At 41.6% G+C, this 18,693-nt stretch overlaps 1 protein-coding gene across 1 annotated transcript in view; it reads left to right on the top strand.

Annotated features, from left to right (window-relative positions):
- The window catches only part of Slc26a4 (solute carrier family 26 member 4), a 52,059-nt gene that overhangs the window by 17,946 nt on the left and 15,420 nt on the right, over window positions 1-18,693 (top strand). Inside the window, exons 6-12 of the mRNA XM_069996233.1 lie at window positions 2,980-3,132; window positions 3,233-3,315; window positions 9,230-9,377; window positions 11,382-11,495; window positions 16,499-16,576; window positions 16,711-16,806; window positions 18,398-18,504. Coding sequence (XP_069852334.1) covers window positions 2,980-3,132; window positions 3,233-3,315; window positions 9,230-9,377; window positions 11,382-11,495; window positions 16,499-16,576; window positions 16,711-16,806; window positions 18,398-18,504 — 779 coding nt within the window. The remainder of the gene's footprint in view (window positions 1-2,979; window positions 3,133-3,232; window positions 3,316-9,229; window positions 9,378-11,381; window positions 11,496-16,498; window positions 16,577-16,710; window positions 16,807-18,397; window positions 18,505-18,693) is intronic.

The raw sequence follows: 18,693 nt of genomic DNA, 5'->3' as shown, positions 1-18,693 counted from the left end.
AGAGGCTCAAAGATTTTCCTGCTTCAGCTGGCTTTGAACCATGATCCTCAGATCGTGGCATCCCGAGTATCTAGGATTATTAAGCCCGAAGCATCTACCTCTTACTATTTTCTTAAAGAGAAGTTTTAGATTCATGAGAAGAACTGAGCAGAAAGTATAGGATTTCCCAAAAAAAAATTTCCCCACCCCATCTTTCCCCACCAATAGCATTCAAATGGTTATTATAACTGGTAGATCATAGAATCTCACAATAAATCAATTCCTCACAGGCCAGCCAATTTCCATGAAGGTATTTCAATTATCCCTATGTTTGGTAAATACAAGATCTGTATTTCTGAAAAGAACAAATGAATAAATCTGGAAACTATTTCATAAGGGTTGGAGGACCCACTGAACAGTTTTGTTTGTGGCATTACAGTTGTAATTGTTTATGAAGGAATTCTCCAGTGAATCAGAATAGTAGTGGATTCTTCCAAGAAAGATTTGTAAGACTGTGATAAAATACTTTGCCTGAAATGTGGTAGTTAATTTGTTGCATTATTTACAACTTACAACAGCATTTTTGTTATTAGGTTGTACTTTTAGTGTATCACACTCCAAAAAGACACTGACAACTGGAAGTATCAGATACAAAGAATGGGAAGAAGAACTGTTAGAACAGTGGGGAAACTTCAATTCACACATAACAGAGTGCTGGGGGTTGGCAGTGATTTAGTAATTTAGCAATTTGTAACACCCTGGCAGATACTCAAGAGTTTAAGATCTTGTGAGCCTCTCGTTTATCTTTTGGGAATTTCTTTTGGGGTTTGAACTCAGGGCCTCACACTTACTAAGCAGGTGTTCTACCAACTTGAGCTAGCCTAATCTTGAGTGTTTACCACCAATTGCTTTCAATAGTTTATTTTGAAAAACCAAGGAGACCTTGCTTGCTTACGAAATGGTGCTTCTTGGTCTACTTCTGGTCCTCATGTGACAGGAGATGAACTGAAACATTCTGCCCAAAGGAGGGAGTTTTTGACAGCCAGTTTAGCTCAGGCACACTTGTTCCTTTGAACTTATTTTGACATATGAAATTTACATCATTATAGTAAAGAAGGTAACGCTTTAAGGGGCTGTCCATCGATTTTTTAAAAATCTGTAGCAGGAAATGCCACAGAGGTGATTACAAAATGGGAACTAAAATAAATCTCTCTCTGAAAGTCAGCCATAATGTTGGACATGATTTTTCCCTATAGTTTCATGTAATGCTGGGCAGAAATAATAATCAAAATGAAATGATACTAAAAGTTTCTAGCCATAGTAGAAATTATAATAAACTATAACCCATAACTAAAAAGCTCATTATTATGATTTGAATATGTTTTGAAAACTAGGCTAAAATACAGCATCATATCCATATTATATTTTAATAGAAAACTACATTCAAATTTTTATGCAGTATACTTTTAGACTCTCATTTCCATATCTTTGAGAATAATGTACACCAATTATTTAAGTGGTTGAGATTTATTTCAACATACATTAAATTTCTGCTGTATAGATTTTCATAAGAATTCCTGAATGGTTTTACTCAGTATACAAGCAACTAATCCATATAACTCATATATCATGCTTGATGCAATTATGTAATAAAGTGACTTTGATTTTTGTGGCTTACATTCTTGTCTTGTTCAAAGGTCTAAATGACTTTCAGAGATTAATAAGACTTAATAATTTAACGAGACTCCTGCAGTGCTTCTTGTAAGTGAAAATGTTTTTGTGATTGGGATAGTCAGAACAAATGTTTTCAAGTTTGAATGTTTCTATCTTGAATTAGAAAGTAAGCCCGTATTATATAGGCAATTAGTGAACACACAGTATACCTAGCTCATGAATAAGCAAAAGTCCTTATTAAGAAGTTGATTATGTGAAAAACCAAATAGCAACAAGAACTTTCAAGTAGGCCTGCTTGTGCTTACGTTAGATGCTCTAGGTTTTGTTGCTATGTCTGCTGTGGTACTTTCACATCTTGTTTTCACCTGCTTCATCACATTGCTATCAGGGTATCTGTCTTAAAATGTTCAGGGACTCTGGAAAGCAGACAAAGTTGACTTGTTAGTATTGGGTTTAAAGTAAGAGCAAAAATGTGGTCTGGGAAAAAACTTCAAAGGCTTCCTCTGGGTAAATGCCTGACAAGCCATTGCGGGCATGTACTCAGCCTGCGGAACATGCCTGCTTATCCCAACTTTTGAATGTCTTCCAGACTCTTGAGGCTGGCTGCAAGGTGACTCCTACATTATTTAATGTGCGTTTTACAATTGCTACCAGACTAGACTTATAATTGCTTTAAAGATCTTTACTTTCTGTAAAAATAAATAAGATGCATGTTCAAACTATTAAGATGTTCCATCCTTTTAGCTCCCATAAAAACACTCAAAGAAAAGTAACCACTTGGGAGAAGAGCTATATCAAAGGATTTTCTAGTAATGTCTACTCAATCCAATAACTTTGCTTTGCTTTACCTAAAGAGTAGGCGTTACTTCTATCTAGGTATGAAGTATTTTAGGAAGCTTTTGTTGTTTTGTTTTGTGATTGCCAGTGCCATTCAGACTTAGGGGAAAAATATTAAAGCGTTGGCTAATTGAGATTGAAAAAGTAACTAGGACTTTTTGCTTCCTCAAACTTTCATCTGAGTAGCATCCTATCCACATGGAGAAAATCAGGCCACTTAATAGTATCCAGAAAACCACTTTAGGATTTTTAAAATAAGATTTGTAAAAATATTTTCTGCAAGAAAATGGCAGTGTGCAATGGCATTGTTTCTTTGAAAAGTTCTATATTTTTATTATTAGACAAATACAGAGAAACAATTTTGAGAATATAAAAATCACCTGCAGTTTTATAGCTCTCTACATGCTGTTTATGTGGTATAGATGGCAGCCTGGATGTTCTTCATGGGTCCTGGATTGGCTGCCATGTTTTCATGATTTCTCTTTACAGACTCTAATTGAGATTTTCCAAAATATTGCTGACACCAATCTTGCTGATTTCATTGCTGGACTACTCACCATCATCATCTGCATGGCTGTTAAGGAATTAAATGATCGATATAAACACAGAATCCCAGTTCCTATCCCTATAGAAGTAATTGTGGTAAGTGGAAGATACTTCATATCAGCTGGCTTGGCAAGCAAGGAATTGTTAAAACCAGTGGGGCCTGGTTTTTTGTTTCCCATCTTTTATTTTATTTCAGACCATAATTGCCACTGCCATTTCATATGGAGCCAACTTGGAAAAAAATTACAATGCTGGCATTGTGAAGTCCATCCCAAGGGGGTGAGTGTGGCGTTCCTCTTAGATAATGCTAACATAGTAAGCTAGTACTTTCTATTGAAAGGAAGCCTTTTATTACAAGTCTCACTTTACTGGTGCTCCTCCAATAGTTCCATGTGCCTGTGATCTTGAAGAAACACCCATTTCTGCAAAGCGTCAAATAGTACAGAAGCAGATAAAGTTCAAGCTATTTGTTTAAAAGCATTTTCTTTATTTTCTTAAAATGTCCTAGAATGTGCACATGTCACATGACACTCCTGATTTAACTCATATGTATAATTACAACAGAACAGAAACTCAGGCACAATTAGTAGCATTTCTTGCACGTTAGCAGTCTGCTTAAGGAACCAGGAATATTGGACCTAAATTCTCTACCATTCAGTTTAGTGACATAATAAAAACAATGTTGTTTGCATCTATAGATAAATTGCAGTATATTCAAGAGGAGTTTGTCATATATTTGGTAGTCTGATGAATTAGACCAAGGTTCTCAGTTAGGCACAGTGGCTTACACCTGTAATCCCAGCTACTTGGAAGGTAGTGGTCAGGATGGTCTCAGTTTAAGGCCAGCCTGGACAAAAAGTTAGTGAGATTCCTTCTCCCCCATTCTCAATCAATAAGCTGGATGTGCTGGTGTTCAGCTATTCTGGAGACTATGGGTAGGAGGATTGGATCTTAGACTAGTGAGTGAAAGTGTGAGACCCTTCCTGAAAAATAACCAAAGTAAAATGATTTCTGGAGGTGTGGCTCAAGTGGTAGAACACCTACCTAGCAAGTGTCAGGCCCTGGCTTCAAACACCAGTACAAATTAAACAAAGAATCTCTAGATCCCCAAGACCCCTCCTTTATCTTTGTTACCTGGTTGTTTGTTGCTAGAGAAATTCCCTTTTATGACAAGGGTGGTTATAATAGCCAAAGCCTCACCTCAATCTTATAAAATGCCAGTGAGAGTTTTTACAAAATTCACAGTGAACTGGGTGTGGTGGCACACACCTAAAATCCTAACTGTTCGAGAGGCGGAGGCAGAAAAGATTGTTAGTTGAGGTCAACCCAGGGAAAGTTAGCAAGACCCTATCTCAAACACAGAATACAAATCAACAGGGGTGTGGCTCAAGTCACAAAGCAGTTGTGAGAGGCCCTGGCTTCAATCCCTAGTCCTACCAAGGAAAATAAAATACGCACAGAATAGACAAAGTGTCTCATACTATGATTTGATCACAGAATCCCAGAGGTTTATTATATGTGTAACATTAACTTACAATGCTCATGACTAGAATTGGCTGTTAATCAGTAGGTGGCTCTGCCCTTATATCTAATGCAGGGACCTTACATTTGATCTTTGTTTTCTGGCTGGTAACAGAAACTCCTCAGGCTACCTGATTCCAGTGTTTCTTCCCCCCAAAAATGAGAAAATGGACAGAGAGAGGGGGGAGGAGGGAGAGAGAGAATGAGAACCCTGACATCTTCTTGACTGATTGAATATCTTATACTGTCTTCTAATATAATAATAATAAACATTATTATTATTATTTGGTGCCAGTTCTGGGGCTTAATCTCAGGGCATGGGCATTGCCTCTGAGCTTTTGTTTAAAGCTAGTGCTCTACCACTTAAGCCGCAGCTCCACTTCTGGCTTTTTGGTTGTTACTTGGAAATAAGAGTCTCATAGACTTTCCTGTCTGGGCTGGCTTTGTACTGAGATCCACCGGTACCTGGCTCTAATGTCAGTTTTTAAAAATACTTGAAAAAAACAACACCTGAACAATGGCTAACACCTGTCATCCTAACTACCCAGCAGGCTGAGGATCTCAATTCAAAGCCCACCCAATCAGGAAAGTTTAGAGACTCTTATCTACATATAACCAGCAAAAATCCAGAAGTAGAGGTGTGGCTCAAGGGGTAGAATACCAGCCTTGAGGGAAAAAGCTGAGGGACAATACCAAGGCTCAACATTCAGGCCTCGGTACTGACACACATAAAAGACAACTGGCTACATGAGATTCAGTTGCATATTGCCCATCAGGGTATTTCTCAAATATGCCTTTTTGCAAAAATCTTGAGATCCATTTAAACAGGTTCCTGGCTTCCACCTCAAACCCACTGAGTGCAGAATTCCAGAGGAGGGGCTCAGAGAATTATTATTTTTCAAAAGAGCCTCAGGTGATTTTGTACTAGGTAAATTTGGGAATCTTTATATCAGAAAGTCAACATTTTGGCAGTGAATTCTAAAAGTGGAAAGAGGAAGTGGCGCTGTAGCTCAAGTGGTAGAGCGCTCGCCTTGAGTTGAAGAGCTGAGGGAAAACGCCCAGGCCCAGAGTTCAAGCCCCACGACCGACAAAAAAATAAAAAAATAAAAGTGGAAAGAATTTAATAGTAAAAGATACAAGGGGGCTACTTGGGTTTCGAGTTTTGACTCTAACAATTAGGTTATTTAAAGTTATAAACAATTACATAAAGCATATTTCCATAGCTCTCTCTTGCCTGGCTTCCTAATATGTACCAGTTGTACGTGGCCCTCAGCACATGCCCTGTCCCATAGATTCATGTTGCAGTAGTTGCTCTGGGGAATCCATTGTTTCTGGCTTACATTCCCTCCTGGTGCTCAGCAGAACTTTATGACTATTCTCTTCCTCTTCTGAATGTGGGTCTTTGCCTCTTGCCCTTGGGTTTAATAAAGCTGAATCCTCTGACAGACCACTGGTCAGCTAATTTACCATGCCTGACCCCCAGGATTATGAATTCTTGCCCCCCAAATCAGGGCAGTCACCTCATTGTGAACAGCTCTGTCTTCCTCACATAGCACCTACCTCACAGTAGCTGATCAAAAAAGACAATTTTTTCATACCTGTGTTTGGAAAATAAGGAAGCAGAACAGAGAGAGAGAGAGAGAGAGAGAGAGAGAGAGAGAGAGAGAGAGAGAGAGAGAGAGAGAGAGAGAGAGAGAGAGAGAGAGAGAGAGAGAGAGAGAGAGAGAGAGAGAGAGAGAGAGAGAGAGAGAGAGAGAGAGAGAGAGAGAGAGAGAAGAAAGAAAGAAAGAGAAAGAGAAAGGAAGGAAGAAAAAGAGGAAGGAAGAAAGAAGGAAAGACAGAAAGATAGAAAGACAGAAAAAGACAGAGAAAAAGAAAGAAAAAGGAAGGAAGGAAGGAAGGAAGAAAGGAAAGAAAGAGAAAGGAAGAAAGAAAAAGAGGAAGGAAGAAAGAAGGAAAGACAGAAAGATAGACAGAAAAAGACAGAGAAAAAGAAAGAAAAAGAAAGAAGGAAGGAAGAAAGGAAAGAGAAAGAGAAAGGAAGGAAGAAAAGAGGAAGAAGAAAGAAGACAGAAAGATAGACAGAAAAAGACAGAGAAAAAGAAAGAAAAAGGAAGGAAGAAAGGAAGGAAGGAAGGAAGGAAGGAAGAAAGAAAGAAAGACAGACAGACAAACACATACAAAAAAGGCCTTTGTTAGCTGATCTCACTTGGTGACACTGAAACAATTCCAGTGAAATAAGCATGATTGAGGAAAAAAGGGGTAGGGTAAAGACATTAGAAATCAAATTGTTTAAATAGGGATACAGGTGGACCCATTGCAACAATGAAATGTACAAGACACTATGTCAAAAAACAAACTTACAATTTAGGCCCGGGGTGGAGGGGGGAGTACAGTTGTAGAGATGGGAGGGAAGGGATGGTAGGGAAAAAACAAAGGAGAAGGCAACAATGCTTGATAAGAAATGCACTCATTACCTTGCTCATGTAACTGTAACCCCTCTGTACAGTATTTTCACAATAAAAACGTTTTTTAAAAAAAGAAAACAATGAGGAAAGGAAAATTCTCAAGTGGCTGAGGTGAGTACTGCAGAAGAGGAGCAAAGAGAGAGACTGGTTTCCCATCGTGTGTGTGTGTGTGTGTGTGTGTGTGTGTGTGTGAATGTGTATGCGTGTATGTGTATAAGTACACTTATTCCTAGTACTGAGGTTTTAACTCAGGACTCAAGCTTGCTAGGCCAGCACTCTACTACTTGAGCCACACCCCCAGCATTTTTGCCTTAATTTGGCTCTTAAATAGGATCTCATCCTTTTGCTTGGTTTAGCCTTGGACTTCAGTCCTCCTGCCTCCACCTCCTGAGCCGCTGCCATTACACTACTTCCGGCTTCAGTTTCCCACTGATGTTCTTCCTGCTGCCATTACACTACTTCCGGCTTCAGTTTCCCACTGATGTTCTTCCTGTGTCCTTTTCCTAACTCAGCTACTACTGGCAGCTTCTTATTATTCTATTGAGGTCTAGGAGCGCAAGTTAGGCTCAGTCAGTCTCCCAAAGCAGTGTTCTCTTGGACAGCTCAAAACCATGACTGTCCTCCTCTCTACACCCTTCCTGGTAAAAACATACAACCTTTCTATGTCTGGTGGGTCTGGGAATCCCACTGGGATTCACTCACACTGAGAGCCAATCCTTCGCATCAGCAGCAGGACTCTAAAATAGCCAACCACAGCCTGTCTTGCTCTTCATGCAGTTGACTCATAGCCCAAGTCTTTAATGGGTCCAGTGCCTCACTGTGTTCCTCTGTGCAGAGTACTTAAAAGTGGCACAGGGAAGAACATCACAGTAGGGTGGGAGGGCTAATAATATTGCAAAGATTCTTTCCTACCTGTCTGCTTTGAAGTCCCTGGCACACTTTAGCTGAAGGGGCGGCACATTTGCCAAATGTTCATGGTCAAGCTAAGGAAAGACAGTTAGGTTATGCTTTTCATGCCTAGTTCAATTGTAAGTTGATTTGTCCTTCAGGACCCACTCCTCCTTGTCCTCACTTCCAGTTAAGTACGTATTCATCCACTCCCTCCTTTATGGGCAACTGGAAATGTTCCCTCATTATCAGGTTAGGCAAGGTTGGCTGGGGCCAAATAGGTACCCTGATTGCATAAGCATTCAACACACTAGCAGGAAATCTTACTCAGATGTCTATTTAGGATCTCATTTAGTATGGGGGCAAATAACTGATACTATTTAGGTCCAGCAAGACAGTATAAATGGCAGCAGGTGCATAGCAGTTTTTAATCCTCCCAGGGTAGACTGAGCATCTATTCTGTGTCCAGACACTAATTATTAAAATATTTAATTGAATTCAAGAGAAGAATGCAGAGTCCTATTTGTCAGCTGAGCAAACAGAATTGGTAGATTGCAATATCATGCCAACGTTACTCACAGACTGATCAGATGTCCTTTGGTTTCCGTTTTTGTTGTTGTGTTGTTTTTCTTTCAAATTTCACTTTGTTTAACCCTCACCATGAAGGATCAGGTACTATTTGGAGAAACACAAAGCCAGGCAGTGGACATCAAGCTACCAGTAAAGCTAAGCTCCTTGTAGGACTGGAAGGCTATCATGGTAAGCCTGGGTTACCAGAAATAAAGGTCACATCTTTATTCCTTCCCCTCCTCCTCTCTTCCCTTCCTCTCCTCCCCTCCCCTTCCCTTCCAGAACTGGAGTTTAAACTCAATGCTTGCTAGGCAGGCTCTCTAAGCAACCCAGAGTCATGCCTTCAGCCCTGTGACTTGTCTTCATATGCTGTCAGTCTATCATCACTAGAATAACTTTCTATATTCCATATTGAATCTTTCTGTATTTCTATATTATGTTCAAAGACCTTTAAAGTGCAATTGTATAGGGAGAAATACTTTGTGTGAAGTGGCAGAGATCGAGTTATATGGTATCAAGGAAATCAGTAACAACATTTCTTCATGGCAGAGGGCTGGAAGAGACTTTCTAATAGGGGAACAAAGAAATCAGCTAGGGAGCTAGTGCTGACTTCTGATTTAAAAAGCAGATGCTACTATTTATGCCTTCATCCTCTTGGGCCATATACTTTCATGCGATGAGTGGATATAGCACTTGGGTAAGGTACAGAAAAACTGTTGATCATCTCAGCATTTTTCACTCCCTAGGTTTTTACCTCCTGTGCTCCCGCCGGTGAGCTTGTTTTCAGATATGTTGACGGCATCCTTTTCCATCGCCGTGGTGGCTTATGCTATTGCCGTGTCTGTCGGGAAAGTGTACGCCACCAAGCATGACTATGCTATTGATGGGAACCAGGTATGTCCCTTCTTTCGCTGGGCTGGTTTTATAGGGCTGCAAACAGGGGAAGGGTGTAAATGGGAACCCTTTCTGGAGTAGCTAAAGAAGAGTTGGTATCTTCCACTGGTCTTTATTGGGGTGGCTTTCCCCTCTCAAGCTTGCTAATTCGGAACCCTTTTAAAATATGCATGCTGCATCACTGTGCTTTCTATGACATAAATGAGTAATCCTAATTTTAAAAGAGCTAATCAGGTCATAACCAATATTCCAAGCCAATATATTACATCAGACTAAGAGTTCTTCACCTAGCTTGGTATCTAGAAATTTGCCTACTTTCCTTTTTTCTTTTTTTTCTTCCTTCCCTTCCCTTCCCTCCCTCCCTCCCTCCCTCCCTCCCTCCCTTCCTTCCTTCCTTCCTTCCTTCCTTCCTTCCTTCCTTCCTTCCTTCCTTTCTTCCTTCCTTCCTTCCTCCCTTCCTTCCCTTCCCTTCCCCTCCCTTCTCCTCCCTCCCTCCCTTCCTTCCTTTTCCTTCCTTCCTTCCTTCTTTCCTTCCTTCCTTCCTTTTCTCTTTCTCTTTCTTTCTTTCTTTTCTTTCTTTCTTTCTTTCTTTCTTTCTTTCTTTCTTTCTTTCTTTCTTTCTTTCTTTCTTTCTTTCTTTCTTTCTTTCTTTCTTCTTTCGTTCTTTCTTTCGTTCTTTCTTTCTTTCTTTCTTTCTTTCTTTCTTTCTTTCTTTCTTTCTTTTTCTTTCTTTCTTTCTTTCTTTCTTTCGTGTGTGTGTGTGTGTGTGCCAGTACTGGGGCTTCAATTCAGGACCTAAGAACTGTCCTTTAGCTTTTTCATTCAAAACTGGAGTTCTGCCACTTAAGCCATAGCTCCATTTCTGCACTTCTGGCTTTTTTGATTTTTGTCTTTGAGTTGTTTCTATTTTTGTTTTTCTGGTTAGAGAGAAGAGTCTCATGGACTTAACTGCCCAGGCTAGTTTTTAACTATGGTCATCAGATCTCAGCATCTCAAGGAGCAACAATAATAGTCACAAGCCACCAACACCTTGCTTGATAATTGGTTTTCTAAAGACAACCGTACTATGATTTTTTAAAAGACAATAAAAACCATACATCAAAGCTATGATCAGTTTACATTGATGCAGTTCACTGTGCAGTTAATATATACAGGACAATCTTGATTGGCATAGGTACATTGCCAGGTGAGCTGGCTTTACCCTGCTTATAGACCTACGCACAGCAGGGCAATTACAGCAGAATAATAGCTCTGACAGTTATAACACGCTTTATTGCAACTATCTAACCACAGAAAAATACCATGACAGATATAACAGTGAACAAAAACCTTTTGAATATAGGATCTTGTTGTTTCTTGTCATCCTTAAAATTAACTGACAGTACTTGAGCCTCTCTTATGGTCTATGGAGTTCAAAACTTCTCTTGGCATAAAAGATCTCTAAATACATGTGTGGTGTGTGAGAGAGAGGGAGGGAGAGAGAGAGGAAGGGATGGAGGGAGGGAGGCAGAGACAGAGAGAGGGAGGGAGGGAGGAGAGAGAGAGAGAGAGCGAGAGCGAGAGAGAGAGAGAGAGAGAGAGAGAGAGAGAGAGAGAGAGAGAGAGAGAGAGAGAGAGAGAGAGAGAGAGAGAGAGAGAGAGAGAGAGAGAGAGACTGGGGCTTGAATTCAGGGCCTGGGTTCTGTAGCTTAGAATTTTTAATCAAGGTTGGTGCTCTGCCACTTGAGCCCAACAGCTCCATTTCTGGATCTTTGCTGGTTAATTGGAACTTAAAGTCTCAAGGGCTTTCCTGCTTGGGCTGGCTTCCACCACCATCTTCAGATCTCAGTCTCCTGAGGAGCTAGGGTTACAGACTCTGCGAGCCACTGGTGCTCAGTTTCTAAATTCTTGTAAGACTTTTTATAGGGTATGTTTGGAAGATTCTTTTAACATGCTTCCTTAGACACTCCTCAGAGGTCTAGAGAACATTCTGCTTACTACCTGGTCATTTCGTCTCTCCCACAGGAATTCATTGCCTTTGGGATCAGCAACATCTTCTCAGGATTCTTCTCTTGTTTTGTGGCCACCACTGCGCTGTCCCGCACAGCTGTCCAGGAGAGCACTGGGGGAAAGACACAGGTAGGGAACCACAGCCTGGTGATGCTAATCACAGAGAACAGAGCCGGGAGCAGCAGCTCAGCAGACTGCTACGCTGAACGGGACAATTGGCCTTTGAGAGGAAAGGGACGGTGTCTCCTCATGTGAGCCACTTGGGGCCTACTCATCTCTTTACCTCATCCCTCATCAAAAGCCTCTTAAAAAGCAACACTTGTGCTTCCCCAAGACAGTAATTCCCAAGTTGCTCAGCGCCAGAGCTCGCCTGAGGAGAATCCCGCTTACTGTGCAGCCAAGCCAACAACACAGTGTCAGCAATGAACAACACGGAGGGGCCCATTTCTTACCTGAGGGGAGGGAAGACTGAGGCAAAGCCCTTCAAGGTTTTGTGAGTTATTATATTTTTTAGGAAAGTAAAAAGCACTCTTCACATTTCCTTTGCTAGGGTCAGGAACTTCCTCAGAGGCCTTTGGTCCCACAGAATGACAGAGGCCTTTGGTCCCACAGAATGACCATTTGGTAGCCAAGAGTATTTATGTTTTGGTGTGCATGTACACACACACACACACACACACACACACACACACACACACACACACACACACACACACACACACACACACACACACACACACACACACACACACACACACACACACACACACACACACACACACACACACACACACACACACACACACACACACCCCTACCTGTCCTGGGGCTTGAGCTGAGGGTTTGGGTGCTGTCCCTGAGGTTTTCTGAGCCACAGCTCTACTTCTGGCTTTTTGGTGGTTAATGGGAGATAAGAGTCTCACAGAATTTCCTGCCAAAGTTGGCTTCCAACTGTGATCTTCAAGAGCCTTCTGAGTTGCTAAGATTATAATCATGAGCCACTGGTACCAGCTAGTGTTTTTCTGTTTGTTTTTAGTTTTTGATGGTTTGCACCTGCCAGCAGGCATGCTACCATTTGAGCTATGCCCTCAGGTCTTTTGCTTTAGTTATTTTTGAAACAGGCTTCACATTTGTGTCTGGGGACTGACTTAGACCACAATCCTCCAATTCATGTTTCTCAAGCCTTGAAACTGTGATTCCCCCTGATCTTCCTATCTCTGCCTCCTGAGTAGCTGGGATTACAAGAGTGAGCCATTATGCCCAACTTTTAAAGGATTTTATTTATTACACATTATTATTACTGGCTGGAAAAACAACTGACTCCAGCAATGACTACCCAGGAAGAGCTACCACTATGACCACAGTATGGATGAGGTCCCCCTCCTATTTACAAGAACTTCTTCGAATCTTGTGGATCCTTTGAAACAAAGATTTAATTTTAAAATTCTCTGAATTGTTCTTAAATTTTTCTTTGGTTGTGGGTCTTGAATTCTGGGCCTGGGCACTGTCCCTGTGCTCTTCAGCTCAAGTCTAGCGCTCTACCTCTTGAGCCACAGCACCACTTGGTTTTCTGGTGGTTAATTGGAGATTAACCATCATGGACTTTCTTTGTGAGGCCCAGCTTTGAACCATGATCCTCAGATCTTAGACTCCTGAGTAGCTAGGATTACAGGCGCAAGCCACCAGAGCCCAGCTTTGTTCTTAACTTAAAAAAAAAAAAAAGGAAACCTATCAGGTTTTAAGGAAGCAGGTAAAAGAATTCAGCCTTGTGCCAGACACTGGTGGCTCACTTCTGTAATCCTAGCTGCTCAGGAGGCTGAGATTTGAGGATTGCAGTTCTAAGCCAGCCCTGGCAAAGAAAGTCCCTGAGACTCTTATCTCCAATTACCTGCCAGAAAACCGGAGGTGGCGCTGTGGTATAAAGTGATAGAGTGCTAGCCTTGAGCAAAAAGAGCTCAAGGACAGCATCCAGAGCCCTGAGTTCAAGCCCCACAAATGGGGGATGGGGGAAGGGAAACAGCCTTAGCACCAGGAACCATAACAAAAAGTCTGATGCCAAGGGAAACAGTCAGGGTCGTTTCAGAGTTGCCCATTTTATAGCACAGCTGTCAGCAGCAAGAGGACTTGCTGCTTGCTTTGGAGACAAGGCATTCAAAAACTCTTCAGGGCACACAGTCCTGAGTGGGTGCAGGCAAATCTCTTCCCCTGATGGTACTGGTAGACTCAAATGGAGGCCTGGGCTGGCAGCCCCAGGAAGAAATGCTCATGTAAAGTGACCTTCTTGGCAGAGGGCTTGGGGATAATGGTGTTCTGGTAAGCTAATAGCCTCTGCCACACACTGGCATGTATTATATTTAGGAATGAAGGATGCCAGGATTTCAGCACTGAAGAAGGAAACAAGTACAGAAATGGCTTGATACTTAATTACTGAAATGTATACTAAGTTCTAGGGTTGAGAGTCCAAGTTCCTGGACTGGAATCCAAGGACCTGTGACCAAATAAACTGACAGGTGTCCTCTTAGGCTGGTTTTCTCATAAGCTGAATTTTGGGTTTCATTGTCTATGAAATGATAATAATAACTGTACCCATTTTACAGTGTCATTGTGTGAATTAAATTTAAAAAGGATTCCATATCTTGGAGTTCAGTTTGATTGGCATCATTTTATATGGTCATATGTACATAGCAATCGAGCTATTGTGATCCTCTGCTAGGACTAGCCTCGACTTATACTAATTATTACAAATAAGGGAAACCATAGAGCCTATGTTTCTTTGGGTCTGGCTTTCTTAACAGGATTTTTCCCATTTCCTTACAAATGGGGCAATGACATTCTTTCTATTGAAATGCACTTTATAGCTTGGGATGGAAGAGAGTTGGGGGAGGGGAGGGAAAGTGGGAAAAACAAAGGAGGAGGTAACAATGTTTGACAAGAAATATACTCATTACCTTACTGATGTAACTGTAACCCCTCTGACATCACCCTTACAATAAAAGTAAATTAAATTTAAAAAATAAACATAGAGTAGGAAACAGCAAAGGATGGTAATGTTGATAAACTTGATTATGCCATTCCTCAAGGTAATAATTTGCATCTTGGTATTGCTGATACATTATTGTGCCAGGCACATAAGAAACACTTGGCAGGGCTGGGAAGGTGGCTCAGTGGTAGAGTGCTTGCCTTGCATGCATGAGGCCCTGGGTTCGATTCCTCAGCACCACATAAGCAAAAAGAAAAAAGCCAGAGGTGGCGCTGTGGCTCAAGTGGTAGAGCGCTAGCCTTGAGCTGAAGAGCTGAGGAACAGCGCCTAGGCCCAGAGTTCAGGCCCCACGACTGGACCAAAATAAATAAATAAATAAAGGTACTGGGTGGGATTAAAAAAAAAAAAAAAAAAGAAACACTTGGCATATATTTGCTGAGGGGCTGCGTAGAAGAATGAAGGTTGGTAAAGAGCGACTGCTCTCAGCCTATTGATAGATTGTAGAAGAGCTAAATGCTGTCACTGCTCTTTCTCTGACCCTCCCCTGATGTCAGCTGACTCATGAAAAAGTCATTCTGATTGCAAACTACTCTGCAGTTCTGGCAACCCCTTCACCCAATGATAATAATTTGCTCAGAATTGGGTCTGCTCATAGATATCAAATCTAAAAGAATTTCTCAGAAACTAGCCTTGCAGAGTAAATACAAGCAATTGATCCTTCACTGATTTTAGCCTAGAATTGGAGACTTATATTAGACATACTTGATGAATAGGTGGCTATCTTCATCTCTTCCATTAATTCAGAAATCCATTTTCTATCCGTGGTTAAGATGTAAGTGGCTCAGTAAGTATTGGTTAAGTATTAGGAAGTAAAGGAAGAAGGAAAAGCGGGGGGCAGAAGGAGAGAAGGAAGCAGGTGATTATCTTCTCTGCTTTAACAGGAGAGGCAAAGCTGGCTGAAGTGCTAGGTGCCTGGAGGTGTGGTTCAGGAAGAACACAGAAAAAAGGAGCTAGACAGACATACATCCTGGGCTTTATAGTGCCTCAAAATCACAGTTCCCATACAATGCTGCTCCAGGCTGAGCCACATGTAATCTGAGCATAAATCATCAATTTGCCAGATAGAAAGAATGTTTCCTAGTTAAGTTTCTGAATTTCCTTTTCACATTTGCTGTGTCTGCCTCCTTTTAACTCTGACATCTTGCACTAGGCAGTACTTGTGTTCAACATGTTTTCTCCTATTGCTTCCTCTCTGACTCCTTTGCTTCTGGTCCCCTGTCTTCTTCTCTCCTGTGTTCCAGAGCTTCTAGTCTTCACTTCTGCCATGCCCCAGCTCTCTCAGCAGAGAAAGTCATCTGATCAAACCAGACAATAGTCCCTGCCCCCTCAGCTTCTCCCTTACTATCTATGGATCTTAGCAGAGCTTTTGCCAGCAAAGGTAACGTTTCTGAGCTTCCTTTACTCTGCTACTGCCCTGTCGCTGCAGCTGCCTTGGGGGAAAAGTTGAGAGCCTGTGTCTCTGTTGAAGGAAGAAGGAAACACAGTCTCCCACTTCTGAGTGTGCCAGTGAGGTACTAGAATCTGCAGTAGGATGGGTACATTGATTTTCCCTTTCCATGTCATTAGGGCCATCAGGGTCAGCAGGCTGCTGCTTTAACAATGCAGAAGAAGCAGACATGCGCCATGAGAATGTATTTCTCAAGAGCATGACAGTAATCTCTTTGTGGGAAAGAGAGTGTCTATATGCCCTGCATGTCAAATGACAAGGAGGTTGTCTTCCTAAATCGACACCAAAACTATCAGTGTAATAGTTTGTCAAATTATTGTAGAAACTATAGGTATAATCACTGGTATAGATGTCACTGTATAGGTATAACTGTCTATACTTTAGCAGACTCAGTTCTACATCTTCTTTAATTTCCCTGCATAGTGCATGTGTGTATGTGTATGTATGAATATAGACACAGATGGCTTTTTTGTTCAGTTCTGTGTGATCATGACAAATGAGGCTCATTTCTCTCCATTTTGAGCAGCAGGGGAGTGCCAGGGGAGCCCCAGGTGTGCCGGGAGAAGCCCTTTGTGCACACCTTGTGCTGAGCCAGAAGGCACAGGGCGGAGGATGAACTTCCTCATGACAGCGTGTGTCTTTCAGATTGCTGGAATCATCTCTGCTGGGATTGTGATGATTGCCATTGTGGCCCTCGGGAAGCTTCTAGAACCCCTGCAGAAGGTATAACCCTCCTTTCTGTATGCAGAACTTGTCATTTTTTTCTTCACTTTGCTACCAAAGAACAGGAGACTTAGAAATCATCCCATGGAAGCCATTTCCCTGAATAACACAACGTTGTCTGTCTTTCCCGGCAGTCAGTCTTGGCAGCTGTTGTGATTGCCAACCTGAAAGGGATGTTTATGCAGGTGTGCGATGTCCCTCGCCTGTGGAGGCAGAATAAAGTTGATTCTGTAAGTCGTCCTCCACCCATTTTCCTTTTCTTTTCTTTTTGTCGGTTGTGGGGTTTGAACTCGGGACCTGGGTACTGTCCCTGAACTTTTTCGCTTAAAGCTAGCACTCTACCACTTTGAGCAACATTGACACTTTGGTTTTCTGGTAGTTAATTGGAGAAAAGAGGCTTCTGGATTTTCCTGCCTGGGCTGGCTTTAAACCATGATCCTCAGATCTCAGGCACCTGAGTAGCTAGGATTACAGATTTGAGCCACCAGCAGCTGGCCCATTTTTCTTAAATAAGGTTTGGTTCTTATAATGCTTCTTGTCATAGCCCTACATCTTCCTGTCTCCTTAGTGTTATTTGAATGTTGGAACCCCAGAGCAGAAATGAGAATGGTAGGGGTGAGTCAAAGCCTTGGTGTTTTCTATGTGAAGATTCTGTGTCTGAGAAAACTGGAAAAATTCATTTCCAGCGAGAATTATTTTCCTGGGGGCAGGGTAGAGGGGGGATTTCTTCTTTAAATCTTACTTTAAAAGGATAAATAAAACTCAAGGCAATGTTGTTGCCAAGAGGCTAGGTACTGAAATAAAATTTAAAAAACTCAAAACAATACACACAATACCAAAATGGATACTGATTTTGTAAGTAATGTAGCCTTCACAACTGTTCTGTAGGATTGTAACAACCAGAAGCTAAATTTTGTAGAGTTCTACTCTAATTTAGATGCACAAAAATGACTTTAAAAACTTGCTACATGTTGATATGCAAAGATTTCTAAGACAAATTATTAAGTGCAAAGAGACAAGAATAGAAATGTTGGAGCATATGCACTTACACAAAGACACCAGAAATAAAAAGGGAACAAGTAGGGAAGGAGGCTGAGAAGGAGTAGAGAGAAGAAAGAATTATAAGCAAGATTTTTTTCACTGTTCATTTTTTTTGGGGGGGGGGTCTGGTCTGGGCCTGGGCGCTGTCCCTCAGCTCTTCAGCTCAAAGTTAGTGCTCTACCGCCGGGCGCTGGTGGCTCACGCCTGTAATCCTAGCTACTCAGGAGGCTGAGATCTGAGGATCGCGGTTCAAAGCCAGCCCGGGCAGGAGAGACCGTGAGACTCCTATCTCCAATAAACCACCAGAAAACCGGAAGTGGCGCTGTAGCTCAAGTGGTAGAGCGCTCGCCTTGAGCTGAAGAGCTGAGGGACAGCGCCCAGGCCCGGAGTTCAAGCCCCATGACCGACAAAAAAAAAAAAAAAAAAAAAAAAAGTTAGTGCTCTACCACTTGAGCCACAGTGCCACTTCCGGCTTTTTTTCTTTTTGCTTATGTGGTGCTGAGGAATCAAACCCAGAGCCTCATGCATGCAAGGCAAGCACTCTACCACTGAGCCACCTTCCCAGCCTCTCACTGTTCATTTTTTAAGTATTAATTCCCTTAAATACAATGGGTCAGTTGGTCTTCATTGGGAAGGCCAATTCTAACTTTAACCTAAAGGTAAAATGAAATCAGAGTATTTTTAAAAAGCTATAACTTGTGGATCATCAATATTACGTTTATAGCTAGTCATCACTTGATGGTGTCTGACATAATTCTTTTGTTTCCATTTCTCCCCTAGGTTATCTGGGTATTTACATGTGTAATGTCCATCATTCTGGGGCTGGACCTGGGTTTGCTAGCTGGTCTTATATTTGGACTATTGACTGTGGTCCTGAGAGTTCAATTGTGAGTACTATAAATCCCAGATTTCCTATGATAGGACAACATACCCCCACCTTTCTATGCTGTTTTGATATAGTGAACCTACATCCTTTCATGATAGTCACTAATATATTGCGTGGTTTTATGAGTTAAACACATGATTCTTTACAAACATTATCAAATTTAATCATCACAAATTCCTAAAAATAGGTT

The sequence above is a fragment of the Dipodomys merriami genome, unplaced genomic scaffold (assembly GCF_024711535.1).
Source record: "Dipodomys merriami isolate MVZ:Mamm:240054 unplaced genomic scaffold, mDipMer1.0.p SCAF_5, whole genome shotgun sequence".
Lineage (NCBI taxonomy): Eukaryota > Metazoa > Chordata > Mammalia > Rodentia > Heteromyidae > Dipodomys > Dipodomys merriami.
This window is presented reverse-complemented; position numbering and strand designations above follow the sequence as displayed.